General features: G+C 39.1%; 1 protein-coding gene across 4 annotated transcripts; it reads left to right on the top strand.

Moving 5' to 3' along the window:
- The first annotated feature begins 561 nt into the window (after window positions 1-561).
- LOC146307600 (xin actin-binding repeat-containing protein 1) lies at window positions 562-16456 on the top strand. 4 transcript variants are annotated; one of them, XM_084746759.1, is made up of 9 exons: window positions 562-724; window positions 1100-1274; window positions 2838-2925; window positions 3016-3375; window positions 3650-3728; window positions 7427-7572; window positions 8532-8579; window positions 14839-14969; window positions 15715-16456. In XM_084746759.1, the coding sequence occupies exons 2-9, from the start codon at window positions 1147-1149 to the stop codon at window positions 15881-15883; spliced, it is 1149 nt and encodes a 382-aa protein (XP_084602885.1). In that variant the 5' UTR covers window positions 562-724; window positions 1100-1146; the 3' UTR covers window positions 15884-16456. The 4 variants fall into 4 exon arrangements, with proteins under 4 accessions (XP_084602885.1, XP_084602884.1, XP_084602882.1 ...); XM_084746758.1 differs by having other exon boundaries at window positions 14836-14969; XM_084746756.1 differs by lacking the exons at window positions 14839-14969; window positions 15715-16456 and adding an exon at window positions 8958-14747.
- The last annotated feature ends 437 nt before the right edge of the window (window positions 16457-16893 follow it).

Genomic DNA, 16893 nt, shown 5'->3' with positions numbered 1-16893 from the left:
TCCAAAACTCAGCAACTTACACCAAAACCACATTGATGGATAAATAATGCTACAGGAGAGATGACAGGGGAAAGGAAAACTGAACTGTCCCTTTAACTCGCAGGGTAGGTAGTAGATTAACAGTGCTCACATGCTCTTATATTGCATTATAAATCTTTAACCTGAGTAACCTGTTAATCAGTATCTCTGAAAACTGAGCCAACGCAAAATACTCTTAAAGTAACAGAGCTGCTGTAGATTATCATAATTCTCTCATTGTAAAATATCTTCAATTTGTTGTTCTTAGTCTCTGTTTGCTGCTGTAATGACTTTCCCTCAGTTTTCTCTCTCATTTTTCATTTCACCTTAGTGGATGGTGTGTTTATGCTCAGAGATCAAGTGTTTAATTGAGAGGTTTGACCTGACATCAAAGATTCTTCTTAAAACTTACACGGTAGAGGAAAAAAAACACAATAATGACCAAAGATGGTCGACATAGAGACAAATGGGTGCATTAGATAAGTGATTTCTAAATTAACAACATCAGTTTGCAGTCTGTTGCTGCCCAGTGCTTCTGAGATTTATATGCTGTTGTTTGCTACTCTAGACATTTTCATAGATCATTTTAAACAGTCTGAGGTAATAAGGAAGAGAAGGGACTTTGCTCAAGTGCAAGTCTTGTGATGCTGCGTAAGTGTCTCACAGGGATTGTCACAGAGCGAAGACGCTGACTGACATCTGTCAGGTAAAGAATCGACAAATAATTCACTTTAAATAGTCCAACACCTTGTTTTGAAGGAGCATTGTTTTTTTTTTTATCTTTAAACTGAGTAGTTATTGCACTCTTTTGCATTGCTGTTAAGTTGCAGGACTCAGAATCATTGCAACATGTCATTCATTACAGAATGTGCATTTTAGATGTTATAATCTTCCATTTTGTAGGAAAATGTTTAGTTTTACAAGTAAATAAAATGCTCACAAGTGGTTTTAAGATGATGGTTAACAAATTTTACTGCAGGATTTAAAGATGAGCAGATTATGATGTTCAGGTTCTGCTGATCGTCTACACAGAGAACGTGCTGCACTAATGGATCATTGATTTTCTGTCACGTATTATTAGGTGATATAATTATTTGCAAATTGTGTGCTGCTGTGACGCGACTGGTCATGGAGTGGAAGAGCAACCTGAGGCGCGTCCAGTCGCTGAGGAGCGTCTCCTCGTCATGTGACCAGCCCACCTGGACGGAGGCAGGGCTGCGGGGCAAGATAACGTCTGTGTCCCAGCTAGTTTCCAGGTGAGACAAACGTCACCTTTCTCACTCTTTGTACGTCTACGACAACTAAACAGCGGTGAGAGAAGAGCTCAGTTCCCTTACTTAAAGAGACAGTTCACCCAAAAATGAACACTCAGTATCTACTCACCCCTGTGCTGATGCGAGGATGGTGACATCTCCAGTTCACAAAACACTTCCGGAGCTTCAGCGTTGCAGTCAAATCCAGTATAACTGAAGAACAGTGACTACTTTTAAAACCCCACAAAGTTTAAAAAAAGACGTCACAAAAGACGCCATTTACACCATGTCAACACCACGCCTCTCAGACCGGATCCACGTGCACAAGCCTGAAGCAGGTACACAAGCCCTAATGATGTTCCTCGTCTATGTCGAAGTCCTCGGACATTTTCTTCTTTGTTGAAAGTTTGCAAAGTCAACTGTAGGCGTAGCAAGTCACTTTATCTGAGCAGGTCTCTCTCTGTTGTCTCAGTTGCTTCCAGGTAGCATGTAAACGCAGGTGTGAATGTATCGCGAGATCTCGTACATCTCGTGTCGCGACTCTAAGGCTAGAGCGTCGCGAGGGTGAACTGTCACTTTAAGTAAAATTGCAAATGTCACACTGTGAAAATACTCCATACAAGTAAAAGTCCTGCATTCAGAACATTATATATTGTTATATATTATAACGTAAATATTATCGGCAAAATGTACTTAAAGTTTAAAATGTAAACATACTCATTGTGCTGTCCCTACTAGAATATTACTATTATATATGATATTTTTGGGTTAATATTACTGTTGTGTATGTTACATTTTACTGCAGTAGATGTTTAAGGTTGAGCTCATTTTTACTACCATATGTTATATATGTTTAATCTCTAATCTCTAATCTATATGTTTGTAAAATTACTTTGAGAACCACAAAGTCACCTTGGTGTCAGATAAACAGCCTTTAACAAGTTTGTGATGTGTTTTCCAGCTGATCCAAAATATTTTTTTTACAGTTTTCTTTAGCTTAATAAGTAAAGAATTTTCTCATTGCATAAACCAGGGATGTCAAACTCAAATTGGCCATTTCAACATTCAAGTACCACATGAAAGTGACAGACTTCTGAAAAATTATTTTTTTTGTTTCCATGGCTAACATATTCTGTTATACTTAACAAAAAAAATGCTAGTACTTTCTATACATTTTCATATGCTTTAATTAGCAACTCTTCTGTCACTTGAAATGTTTGAATGTATATCAGAAACATAAATCTGGAGACACATGAGTTTCACTGGACAAAAAGGGGGTGAAAATGTGTACAGTGAAAAGTAACTAGTAACTAAGGCTGCCAGACAAATATAGTGGAATATAAAGTACAGTATTTGCCTCTGAGATGCAGTGGAGTAGAAGTACAAAGTTGCATAAAATGTAAATCAAGTAAACTGCAAGTAACTCAGGTTTGTACATAAGTACAGTACAAATGTACTTAGTTACATTACACCAGTGCAACTAAACATGTGGTCCAACCCTCTATAACCTTGTACATGCAGTGCCTGTATGTTATATGATTAACATGGATTTTGTGTATGTGACAGGTACCAAACTACAGTGGAAGTGAGCACATCAATTCAACAAACTTCAGTAATGAACGGTGAAGCAAAGCCAAAGCAGCTGTTAAAAGAGGTAACTTCTGTCTTTACACGATGTTTTTGAGTTGTTTGCAAACAGCGTGAGAAAGCTGCATGCTGCTTTTTGTCTGTGTGTCACCGTCAGATAACTCCTCTGGAGAGTAAAGACACTCGTCTGGAAGCTCTGATGCAGAGAAATGAAGAGAGGCAAAGGTCTCGAGCCAAGACCAATCTGACCCGCAGTAGGTCAATGGGGAGCCTTCAAAACAGTGCTGGGTCCATTGGGGCCCTGAAGGCTCTGTTTGAGTCAAAGGCAGACACACAAGACAAGGTGAAGAGCAGCTTCAGAGCTGCAAGCTCCCCGTCACCTTACAAGGCAGCAGACATCATGCCGATGATGAATGGAGCAGTTGAAGGGGCAAAAAGCCCTGCAGAGAAACTGAAGAACCAAATTCCTGCTGATGCTCCAACTAATGATGCAAAAGATGATCATGTGACTCGGAAGGTAAATACAATCACTGTATAAGGCATAGTTTGGATTATTTGTAGTGGGGTTATATGAGGTTATTTAGTCTTATTATGTGTATATAGACACCTGTTCATCATTTTGGGACTGATAAGTGATTCATGGTCAAAACATATTTAGTTTGAAATCATCAACTTTCTATCAAATCCATCATCTAACTTCCGAAAGTAGAATTAAGACTTCATATTGTTACACAGACAGACAGACACAGGTCTACTTTGTAGCAGTGACAGTTGATTATTTCTCTCTCTAGGTGATGAATCAGACCCAGATGGAGAGGAGAAAAACAATAGGGGGTGTTGATTTTCAAAAAATCGCAGCCTCTCAAGCTGGTGAGTACCAGACAACATTCATCAAAGTGTGCTTTGTGATGAACTGCCGGCCCGACCACTATGATCCTTACTGACTGCCCAATAAACCCGGGAGATAAATGTTCAAGTGCTCTCTTTACTGACCAGTTATCAGCCGAACTTAGTAGATTAAAACTTTTTATCGCTCGGTGACGGAAATTCGATTGCCAGACACAACAAAAACAAATCATAAAATGCCCAGTCATAAATGTGGCTACAAATAGCAATAATAAAATTACATATGAATTAAGCAGAACAATCAAGCACCTCAGTTGCTCTAATTCCTGATTAACTTAATAAATTAATAATATGGCACAAAATTGAATAACAAAAAAACAAAAAAAACAAAACATTTTTAGATATTTAAAGGCATTTCTCTCTATTTCCTAGTAATTTGCAAGGAAAGTTCCAGGAAATACAAATGTAATCTGGTCATTTTTCTGTAATTATACAGAAAACAGAGACCGTGTTCACTTAGTATTAATTAATTCAAAATCATTTGCTGGTGTAGAGAGTCTTTTCATCAGTCGGTGCACAGAAGGTCAGCTGAACATGCAGAAATGTGAAATTTGTCTTCAGGCATGAATTCAACTCACTTTAAAAAGTAAATTAATAATAAATGAACAATTAAGTGACTATAAATGGAGCTTCTCTTTCATGAAAACCTAACGTATAATTAGCACCACATTACGTAGATATCTTCACAAAACATCAGAGGCAATTACTAACCTATAAAATAAAAGAGACTGAGAGATACATTAATCAGCCAATGTTATCAGCCTGATACCGGCCGAGCACAGCTAAATCAGTCTGTAATAGTGTCAGCGTATATATTGTCCAATACTTTTGCTTTTATAGATCATGAATGCAGATTGTTTTTATTTTTTCACCCTTGTAAGTAGCATTTTATGTATATTTGATCTTTTTTTTTTTTGAAGCTACAACGAGGAACATTCATATTGTGTCGATTTTTGAGGAGCCTGTAGACAAAAGCGATGGTGTTTCTACCACCATAACCGCAAAAATATAACATGAAAAATTAAATTCATAAATAAATGTGTCTTCCTTCTTCACTTTAACTGGCTAACATGCAACTCTTTTTATTTTACTTTTATTTATAGTTATTTATAATTATTAAAAATACAAGTGACAGTTCACTGATGTCATTTTGTATTTAATATATATGTAAATGAAGATTAGATAAAGCTGATATATCGACATCTGAATATTTTTACTCCCAAATATCAGTTTCGGCATCAGCCCCAGAAATTCAGTATCCATCAATCACTAAATAAAATATTCCCAAACATCTTTTGCTTTTGATCGACCACAAAAGGAAATGGGGAAAAAACATTTTTAGCTCCACGTTCAGTGTCTAAATACTCTTGTAACTGAAATAACCCAAACAAGACGCCGGCTCATCTGGTAAACATTCCCTGGAAAGCCCTCTGTGTCCGTCCTGTGACTCAGGTCAAAGCCGGGAACCGTGTGAATGAAAGTGAAGAGGTGAAATGGAGATGAATATCAGCACAGTGACCACGCAAGAAGCCGTGATTGACTCAACCTGGTGTGGTCCCAGTAGGCCACTCCAGAGCAGGACAGAAATAGCCGGCATGCTCTGAGTCCAGAATAAGTGCAGTGGGGGGGTGAAAGGGTCAGCTGTCACTGGGGCAGGAATGAGGCAGAGAGAGGGAGCGACGCAGAGGGGCAGAGGCACCATTACTGGACACAAACCGACAGGAAATCAGACCTAGACACGTTCACAAAGAGAGAAAGTAAGAGGACAGGCAGGTCAGAAGGAGCTGGGAGCTTTTCATTTTCTGTGAGTACAGATTTTTATTTTGATTGAACTGGAGAATAATCTGTGTGTCTGCAGAGTAGAAACAGTCTCATCAGCATGTTGTGTGTCACGTGCTCTTGAAAACTTACCCTTTATACCCAGAAAGCTTAATATCTACAGTAAATTAGGGTATTTAAAATATCTTTGATTGATAGTTAGCAGCCATGTAAGTCTTAACATCAGAGTGTTGAGACTTTAATACCTCTAGAGGTCGCTAAAGAGTTGACTTTACACTCATCTCAATGACTGTTTTGCCATGTGCTCCAGCTGCTGATGGATTATTGATTTACTGTCTCTTTTTGTACATCTTGGGACAAATCAAGTCCTACAACCTTTTTAACATCAGCATCATCACTGGTGATTTTTTTTTTTAAAGGATTTATAGATATGAAATATATATAATTTATTAAATGTTTTGCTTTAATGTTTTTAATTTCTAAACTTCTCTGTGCCAGAAAACACAACTTCAGACTATATAAAATATGTGTTAAAAGCCCTCAAATACCTACTCATAACATAGGTATAACAATGTGCCATTATAATCATCTTTGTTTTAAAATCTTTTTTCTTTTCATCTTTTTATGTCCCAGATTTAAGGATTTAAGGTTTAGCTACACTCTAAGAACCCCTGTCTCACTCCCTGGTTTAAAAAAAGGCATTAATATTTATTTATTAAACAATATTGCTATTCAGTGTCTTAACCATAACATGTAAACTCTGTGGCCCTTCTAAATCAAAGCTGAATAAGAATTGTGGTTTTAAAATGTGCATTTTGATTAGAATTAAGAGAATTCTGATCAACTTTAAAAAAAAAAGAAATACTTTTTACTTTGTGTTTAACTGACACAGACATTTAACATGGCATTAATAGCTAAGAGTTTGATCTTTCAAAATATATTTTCACATCGTTATTGAAGAGTAAAAATCAAACCTCCCTTGAAATACAGTTTTGTCCCAGTTCTCAAGAATGAGTGATAAACAAGCGAGATTAGCACATAATCTTTGTTTAGTTTTGCTCTTGTGTTCTCAGTAAACTGTGTCTGCAGTGACTTGCCTCACTGTCTGTTTAACTTTCAGTATGTGTGTCAGTGGAGTCAGGTATCTCTCCACAAGTGGTACATTTATAACTCGACCACATGGCAGCTGCTACCCAAAATTTCTAACTATAAACACGCAGTTTAGTGACACGGATGAGAGCAGGTATGTTTTTAAAATGAGTCACTTGTTTAAACCTGTTCAAATGTCTTAAAATAGTGCCAAAGTGAGACAAATTTACAAAAAACCCATATCACATGTAAATAATTTAATGGCATGGTTGTATCCCTGCAAGTACTTTTTGATTTGTGTGAATGCACATTTGGATTATTAGCCATAATTTTGCACATGTAAATGCACTTTGTTCAATAACATTTGCTTTTTACACTCAAACTTAGAGTAAACTGACTTAAACTTATTCAGTCTGAAGCTTGTGTTTTTACCCACACACTGTCACCACCTACAGCCACCAAATACTTTCAGTGGCCTTGTAGCAGTCGTAGTTGTTGTTGCTGTATTGACAGGTTAGCTAATGTTTGCTGTTTTATTGTGTAGCTAATGCTACATGCTGGTTACTAAATATATCAGTAATCTTATTACCTCTTTTTTTCTGTAACTGTCATGGAATACTTACTTTTTTGTGTCCTAAATTACATAAACCCATTACATGTAATGTGTTACTCCCCAAGTCTGATCTTAGAGAGCTCTGATTACGTCCTTTTCTACACTTGTGTCATAAAGAAATTCACTTGTGTCATAAAGAAATTCATCACATTAAAACTGCTGTCTGGTTTCTCTGCTGCAGATGAAAAGAGGAGGTCTATCGCAGATTTCAGAGACAGCTCCTTCATCCAAACCAAGGAGAAACTGAGTGTCTCGGTCAGAGCTATGTCTGCTCTCTATCTGTCAAAGGTGGCATCTCAGGAATCAGCACAGAGCCTTTTAAAACCGGTAAACATCTGTCTACCCACAACTCATGTCTTCATTTCAGTCCTGGATTTGTTTTGCCTGATGTTAGGTTACATCCCCACTACTGCATTTTAGCGCTGTTCCAGGAATAATCTCCGCTCATAGTGAGATGCCAGAAAACGCATCACCATTCACATAAACTGGGCATGCGGGACAGTGTAAACAGGAAGCAGATAACAAGATGAAACTGATGAGGCAGGGACCCGACTGCAAAACAAATTCATTATTTACGCAAACAGACGTACATTTATGACTTAATCAACTTCTCTGAATAGTCCAAATGCATACCAGTCTTCTCTTGTCGTGTACTACAATGAGCATGCTAATTTTGTAAGTAGCCATTAGCTCTGATAGCCTTGTTGTGGTGTCCTCACTGCAGCTGTTAGGCGCTCAAAACTGGCCCAGTGACTCCAAGAGTAATGCTGAGCTGCAGATCAGGCGTTGGTCACCTTCACCAAATAGATGGAGGTCTCTTTTTCTTGTGAAACACCACAGAAACATTAGCTAATGCTCATAAACATGATGTAAAAGATATATTGCTTTTATGGAAGTAAACATGCAAAATGGTTTAGAGCATGGCAAAAACAGTTAACTATAAATGCATTTGAGCAGCTACATTTTGTAATTTAAGTTATAAGACTTCCTTACACACATTAAATACCATTCTTTGTTACAACCTTTAAACTTCCTTGTACCAGGTGGAATGATTAAAACTACAAAAACATAATCCAGATTGTAATCTAATCTTCTGAGAGAACAGAACAGTCAACCGATGCATAGGCAGCTTTATACTGCAGTTTATTATTATATATCAAACAGTATAGGACTCAACTTTATCATTTAGTGATAACAGCTAAAGCTTAATCTAATCACACTAACCAAGGTCAAGATGATATTGCTATTGTCAAGTTAACCTGACCTGAAACAATTATTGCTTCCAGGGACACGATCAGTCATCTGAGTCTGGGAAAAGAGTCAAACTAACAAAGGTAAGGTAGAATTTCACCAGACATTTTGCATGACAGTGTGTATTGGATTTACATTGTCACAACATTAACATGTTCGGCATTCAGGAACCAAATGTTTGTTTTCCTGAGAGTTGCAAGTTCTCTTCAAAATAAAGAAAGAAAAATATTGGATGCCACTACGTTCTATTTTATTTGTCATTGTGGTTGTCGTTGCATTTGGTGGTTGCTTCGGAGCTCACCTAACCCACTGACACCTTGCATGTGGAAAGCAAATCAACTGGCATGTTGAAGGTAACATACCTCTCTTGTGGCTGCACACTCAGGTGCATGGTTTTCACTGGATAGCTCATTTCTGTTACAAAGGACTCAATGATGAGAACATTACTTTGTTCCTCTAAGATGGCCGAAGACCCCCACCAGAGGAAAGACGACAATGCCCCACCACCTTCAACCAGACATCAGCCAGAAGACATCTCTGGGCCACATTTCCAGCAGTCCATGCCACCCCAACTCTCCAAAGAGAAGTTACATGAACAGCGGCAGAAATGCGAGCTGAAAAGGCTCCTGAAGCACACACACCCAGAGCTGAAGATGCTGGATGATGTTGTGGATGAGGAGCTTGCTGAGGTTTTGAGCTCAGAGACTGGGGTGACAACTGGTGAAACTGGATACGAGGGAGAGGTCCTTTCAAGACGCTTGATATTTGAGAACTCTGCCTTGAGTGACAAAGTATCTCCTTACACTCCCAAGAAGCACATGGCAGAGCGAACACTGGAAAGAGGCGTCAGTAAAACATCAGGTGTATTTGAGGCGCATGAAGACAGGCCAGTCAGTGAAAGTCTTAAAAGGATCGTGGAGGATCACAAAATTCTTAGTTCTAGTGCAGATCCTAACACAGAGAGTGAGGAGGAGATGATAAGAATAGACGTTCAGACTACCAGAAGGTTGTTTGAGAGTCAGTCTGTGAACACATCCAGACTATATCCGGATAATAAGTTGCAGGGGAGAGTTTCTATTCCTGGGGGTGACACAGGAGCAGTCCAAAAACAAAAACAGGAGTGTCAAAAAGAGAATCATAGCGAAAACAAAGGAAATGCATCTACCAAAAATCTTGATTTGACAGATCAGACCCATAAACAAGGTCTATCTGTTGACATCATCGGCCAAAGCACTGACCATGAGCTTTCTGGTTGGGAAGAAGATTCAAATGGTGAAACACCCTTTGAGGACGAGCCTACAAGCCTTCCTCATGCAGAAAATTCGGGAGAAATAATCAAAACAAGTGCAGCTCTTTTCAAAAACAATCCTTTCATCCCAACAAACATAGAAAGAGAGCATTCCTTTGTGCATACTTCAAAATCCCAAAGCCCAGTAGGAGACAGCGGGGCAGCTCAGGACTTTCCAATAGCTAATGTCAAAAACAGAGCCCATTTGTTTGAATCAATGCCATTTGACAAAATTAGGCAGCAGAACAAAGATGAAGTTGAGACGATGGTTGAGAACATCAAGGAAACATTGGCTTCCCTTTATCAGGTTAATGCCATTCATTCAGGTGGCTCAATCATTGAGGTGAATGAGACAATGATAGCTAAAAAGGCCAAATTCACACTAACAGAGGGTGGGCCTGAGATAAACTACGATGGGGTAGCAGAAGGTGGTGCACAAAATTTTATACTCCAGTTGCTACCACGGGCGAATCTAAAGCCTCAGATCACTTATCTAAAGGAGGGCAGTAAAGGAAATATGGAGGCCACAGTGGTGAATGTACATGTGCACCAGCATCAGTTCACCACCAACCAAGACACAGAGTTCAAAACTGCCAATGTGGTTCAGGTTGTTGAGGATATTCTCAACCAAGATAACTCTCTGCGGAAAGGTGTTATAATCCAGGAAGATGTAAACAGATGTGCAGAAATCATGGTTTACTCCCTCTATAATTATTTTGATGAGGAAGATGTGAAAAGTTACTGTCCTCCACAAGGTACAGAGTATGATGAACCAGAGCTAGAAAGAGTTGATGGAAGTCAAACAGATTGTAAAGGACTAAGAAAAGGCACAATTGAATCAACCACAAGCTGCCTTCTAGAAACCTCTAAAGACCCAGCCTGCCAAGGATCAATAAGGTCTGAAATTGAAGTAAAAGGGAATGTAAAACTGTTCAAGAGTTGTATTGAAAAGGGAGATTTGGAGTATTTGAAAAGTCTTCAGGCAGAAGAAGAACAAGAACTTCCCCCTAACCAAAATATGAGTGGACAAGGCACAGAGCTTCATCATGAACAGAAAGGTGATCAGGCAGACGAGAGTACTTCAGAATGGGTTCCAGTGGATGTAAAGACACTGAAAAACATGTTCTCTGGAGATCAAAGACCAGTACAACCAAAGCAAAATGTATATGAAAATCTTGTCCAATCTACCACCATTCCACAAAGAGATTTGGGGTTTTTGAAAAGTCTTCAGACTGAGCCAACAGTGCAACAACAAGAACTCAGTCCTAACCACCATGTGGCTGGGCAAGACATGGAGCTTCATCATGAACAGAGGGGTGATCAGGGTGAGGAGAGTACTTCTGAATGGGTCCCAGTGGACGTAAAGAGACTGAAAACCATGTTCTCTGGAGACCCAAGACCAGTCCAACCAAAGCAAAATGCATATGAAAATCTTGCCCCGTCTACCACCGTTCCACCAAGAGATTTGGGGTTCTTGAAAAGTTTTCAGACTGAATCAACGGGACAAGAACAAGAACTCAGTCCTAATCAGCATGTGGCTGGACAAGGCATGGAGCTTCATCATGAACAGCAAGGTGATCAGACAGAGGAGAGTGCTTCAGAATGGGTCCCAGTTGATGTGAAGAAACTGAAAAACATGTTCTCTGGAGACCAAAGACCAGTCCAACCAAAGCAAAATCTGTATGAAAATATTGCCAAATCTTCTGCCATTTCATCAAGAGATTTAGAGTCTTTGAAATGTCCTCAGTCTGCGTCAGTAGTACAAGAACAAGAACTCCTTCCGAGCCAAAATGTGGATGGACAAAGCATGGAAGTTCATCATGGACAGAGAGGTGATCAGGCAGAGGAGAGTACTTCAGAGTGGGCACCAGTGGATGTAAAGAAACTGAAAAACATGTTCTCTAAAGACCCAAGACCTGTCCAACCAAGGCAAAATGCATATGAACATCTTGCCCAATCTACCACTATTTCACCAGGTCAAAATGTGCCACTTGGAATTAGCAATTCCTCTACAGAACGCAATGTTGAAGTATTGTCCCCTGGGCAACCCAAGAATACCTTAAGAGAGTGTGATGCCCAAGAACAAAATGAAGCTTGTAACTCTTTAGTTACACCACAGGGAACATACCTACATCCTGAGACACCAGATGATGACAACGTCCACCAGGCTGAATTAGTCGAGGTGGTAGATGAGGATGACGAGATCTCTAACCTCCAAACTGCAATACATAGTCTCCAACAGGCAACAATCGAGGCCAAATCTTTGTATCAGTCATCACAAGCAAAACAGAAATTCCTTGCTCAAGAATCCCATAAGGAGCCTGTTGTCTCAGCCACAGAAGGCAATGTCAGACATTCAAGAAAAGAAGTAGAATCAGCTCAAGAAAGTGAGGACCAAAAAGAGTATCCATCAGTTTTCCAGTCAGCCTCTAACACCACCTCAGAACATAAATCAGACCACCAACATGAGAATAAAGAAACAGGCTCTAAAGACACTAAATCTGAAGAAGTACAAACTATGCAAACATGCAAGAAAATGGGTCAAAAGTGCACAGGGATGGTCCAGAAATCTGATATGGTGTCTGTACATAGCTCAGAAACAACACCTGCACAGCAAGAGGATGAAGAGGTTGTTTTTCAGGGTAAATTTCAAGCCGCTTTGAATTCCCTGGAGAGATCCAACATTAATGTTACTAAGGGAGATTTCAGAGCAGCTATGATCTACAAAAACTCTTCCAAACCTCACAAGGAAATATCGCAAAATGTGGATGCAGTGTCTGTTCAAAAGCCCACCAAGGAGGAGTCTTGTCCTGTGACTGAACCTAAATCAAGTGCAGCTCCACTGAGGCAAGAGGTCTCCAAAGAACAAGCGGCTGCAGCAAATGCTAAGCCCCTAAGCCAAAGTGAAACCACAAATAAAGCACCTTCAAGTGCTGTCTTCGAGGGAAGCAAAAGGCCTGCAGGTCCAAAACCAGCCATCCCACGGAAACCTGAGCGTTTGAAAGTGAAAGAAGGAGACGTTTCATCAACCAACACAAAGAATCCTGAGGCAACCCAAACTAATACTGTGAGACCTAACAGTTGTGCAAACACAGGACCTGATTTAGTGGACCTTCAAAGAAATGAGCCTTTAGATAAAGCTATACCAGCTGAAGCAATACATCAAGTCCAAGGTTCAGTCATCACCTTGCTAAATGATAACACAGATAAGAACATCATTGGTCAACAACAAGAAATAAATGTTGCAGCAGAAGAGAGAAGCACCCAGGATTTCTCAGTCAAAGAGAATATGAATGAAACAGATGAAAGCCATGTAAATTTTCATGAGGCGTGTCACAAATTTGGAGGTAAAAAGGCACGTCAGGCAAAGAATGCGCCTGTGAAGCCAAAAAGAGTAAAAATTGCCCAGCCTGACAACAAAAACCCAGAACACATGTCTGGAGATAATAATTCCTCAACTCTAACACATGTGGCTGAGCAACCACAGCAAACCCTAACTGGTCCGTCATGCAGTAACCCAAACACCTGTGGACAAACTGCTGACAGCAAAGGCAAGCAGGAGAAAGAAATGAAACATGAAAGCAAAGTTGAGATGAGGGAAAAGAAAGGGCGAGCCGAGACAGAGGACGAGCGCCGACAGCGGCTGTCAGTTCACATGGATGAGATCATGAGAGGGAACATAACAGCAGCCATGGAAATATTTGACAACTTGCGAAAGCAGGAGGAACTAAAGAGCATTCTCAGTCGAGTTGAAGAAATCGAACAGGACACGAGCGGGGTTGATGTGAGGTCTCTGAGGGGAATATTTGAGAACGTCCCTGACTGGGTTGTCAGCTCAGACAATAAGAAACACAAAAAGGTGAAAGCAGAAAACAAAGGAGAGAGGATGCCGTTAGCAAGAGACAACCCTGAAAGCAAGTCCTCGATGGCACATGTTTTTGGGGATCTCGAGCGAGCCAGTGAGGAAATCATGAATCTGAAAGAACAGACTTTAGCAAGACTTATGGATATAGAGGGAGCCATAAAGAAGGCTCTTTATTCTGTCTCTACTTTGAAATCTGAGTCAGATATTGCTGGTTTATCATGCCTGTTCAAAGAGTCATTAGGGGCAGTGCAAGGATCTCCAACTTCTGGTAATATTAGTAAAATTAGCATCGGCTCAAGCAGAACAAAATCACTGGAAAGCCCTGTAACAAAGGGAAACCCACCTCTGCCAGTTAGCAAGAGTGCAAGCACTGAAGTGGCCTCTGCAAAACAAAGAGTAAGCCCTGCATCTTCACCTGCCTTCATCTCCATCCAGTCCGCTGCTAGAAAGGCGGATAAATCAGAGGTGCTTCCACCTGAGACCACAATCTGCCCGACCTGTCAGCACAGCCCAAAGACAGAGGAGAAATTCCGGACAACAAAAACCCTGACGTGCAACAGTCCTGCTCAAAACCGCAAACGGGACCCCAGAAAAGGAGGTCAAAAGCAATCCTCTAACATCCCACTTAATCCTAAGCGAGAGCTGAGTGTCCTCGAGGTGCAGACTGACCGTGAGGGAAACAGTATTATGGGCACCACAACAGTCACAGAGAACTATGAGAGGACTGATAACTTCGGAAACCGGTTTTACTCTTCCAAAACCTCCACTGTCGTCACTACTCAGCCAGAAACCGCAACATCCACAAGTCAGGCAGTGGTCAGTCAGGTCAACAAATACCCCGAAGTTCAGCGGCCGATTAATCAGAAACCTTAAATCAGACACAGACAGGTGCAGTTTGTGTTGGCAGTGTTTTTCTTATTGTAGTTGTTTTGTATATAATTTTATTTGTTAAGATATTAATTATGATTGTTATTATGGTTTGTTTGTTTATTTATATGAGGTTATTCTTATTGATGCCTGAGGAATTATTTTTAGCTTGAATTATTTAAAATTGATTTAAAATTTGCATTTGAAATTAAATATGCATTTTAATTTTCATTGATGCTGTCCTGTCTGTTGTTGCTTATGGCTGTCAAGAAAATCTTTTTCTTTTTCTTTTAACCAAGCGTAGTCTCATTTTTCTCAGCAGTTTCAACCAGCTTGTCAGGAGATGTGTTCAGCCTGTTTGAAGCCGGTTTATCCAATGGAAAAAATTACTGCAGACAAATACATTTTTCACAAAACTTGTTTCTGCTGTAAGCTGTGCAAGAAAAAATTAAGGTGAGATATTAAAATATTCTACAGAAAAATCACCTGGAACACTGAGCAATGATTCAAAATAATGATCTTATGTCTGTACCAAAAACAGTTAGTTATTTTGATCATTTTCATATTGGTAAACTACTCGACCCAAATATAAGATAGCCCTATTCGTAACTTCTATGTTTGCAACATAGTTGTAAGAAACTTTATCTTATATTCGGGCCAATAACTACAATAAACTTAATGTTTGCCAGATACATTCAAAATATTTTATTGATTTATTGATTGACTGGCTGAACGATTAAATGCAACAGAGGCCATGATTTAGACAGACTATTTGAAAAATAGAAAGCGCAACTTTACAGCTTATTTAATGTTCCTTCATAGAACACTGGTTCCCAGGCCCATTTTCCATATGACCAGGAGTACACACGTGAAATTAAACTAAAGCTGAATCAACCTTTTTCACAGCAGACCTTTTGACTTGTTAAACAGGGGTAATTAATGACACTGTTAATAGTTGCACTGCATTGCAGTACTGTAATTGCTGGAACAGAGCCGACTGTTAGCTGGTTCAACCTGTGCCTTTCCTGCTATGATAAGTAAAACACATGACAGAGAATATGATACGATATGAAAACTTCATTCACACAATGCAACATGAAACTAAGTGTAAAGATAGCTAGCGTGACTATAAAAATACCTTACAACCAAATGCACTCCTTAATGTGAACTGTAACTGACCAGTTGTGCTCATTTGTAGCATGTACAATTACGCACCTTTATATGGGGAGTTCTACTGCATATTTCACTACCAACAACTGTTCAGAAGAAAAGGGAATTATGATGAGGGCTTTGGACACGCTCAACACAAGAACCGCTGGCTTCTGAGGAACACTGCTGACATGGTGTCCAATGAGTCTGAGGCATGAATATTCAGTGTGAGTATCTGTACTAATCTTTATTATGTATTTTGATATGTCATAATCATGATAATTCATTAACTTGACTTCCCTTTGTTCTGTTTGCGTCCTCAGCTGCTGGTGACCATGACAACATGGACAACGTTCTTGAAGATGTGTTTGAGGCGCCATGCAATGTCAACTGTACAACAAATCTTACAGTGTGTTCATATACTTGATTGGTAATGAATGACAGTGTGTTGCTGTAATTACAGCAATTGTTTAATCATTGTGAGAAACTGTGACAGATGCTGACACATGTAATTATCTTCATTCAGTAAATTTAATTAAATTACCTTCTTTTTTAGTTCACAATTACAACAAATTACAGTAAACATTTTTGCAGAATCCTTTCTCGTGGACACAAAATGGTGTATAAATTTGATTTTGACTAGAAAAACACAGAAGAATCAAAAACAATTGTCATTTGTTTTAAATATTTGGGTGCAAATGAAGTAGTTGTACAGAAAATTAATGATCAAGGAGTATGCATTATTTGTTATGTGTATACAGATGGTAATAAAGTGTCCCCTTCATTTGTCACCTGCTGAACCGTCCACATCACTGATACTGATGAACTTCATCCCATCAGTTACTGTCCCCATGCAAACAGGTAAACTGCAAAAAGACTACAAAACTCAGAGAGCTTCAGCAGACATCTTTAAAGGAGGATTTTCAGGAGATTTTATTTGGGGGATTATATACCAAAGAAGGGAGAAGAAATGATCACTGTTGGACCAATTATGTCACTGATTTCTTTAATTAATAACATCTTAACCCAGAATTTGTGAATGAATACATGTTCTAGTAAACAATGAAACATGCTTTCTCTATTTTGCACGTACAAAACTTCAATAGATCTGGGTTCTTTTTATTGTATAGCCATTGATATGGTATTTTTTGTTCTTAAAATGTGTTTCAATTTTAAATTTTTTCTTATTTTATTAATTTTAATTGTTTACTCATATTATAAAACTTTT

This window comes from Lutjanus erythropterus, chromosome 21 (genome assembly GCF_056507025.1).
Source record: "Lutjanus erythropterus isolate fLutEry1 chromosome 21, fLutEry1.hap2, whole genome shotgun sequence".
NCBI lineage: Eukaryota > Metazoa > Chordata > Actinopteri > Lutjaniformes > Lutjanidae > Lutjanus > Lutjanus erythropterus.
The sequence above is the reverse complement of the archived record's forward strand: the minus strand, read 5'-3'. Positions and strand labels throughout refer to the sequence as shown.

Bases quoted from the DNA above. Each gene is read 5' to 3' on its own strand.
- LOC146307600 (XM_084746756.1), top strand. From the start codon at position 1,147: ATGGAGTGGAAGAGCAACCTGAGGCGCGTCCAGTCGCTGAGGAGCGTC. The intron at 1,275-2,837 runs GTGAGACAAACG...TGTATGTGACAG, and splicing joins GTGTCCCAGCTAGTTTCCAG to GTACCAAACTACAGTGGAAG. The intron at 2,926-3,015 runs GTAACTTCTGTC...TGTCACCGTCAG, and splicing joins CAAAGCAGCTGTTAAAAGAG to ATAACTCCTCTGGAGAGTAA.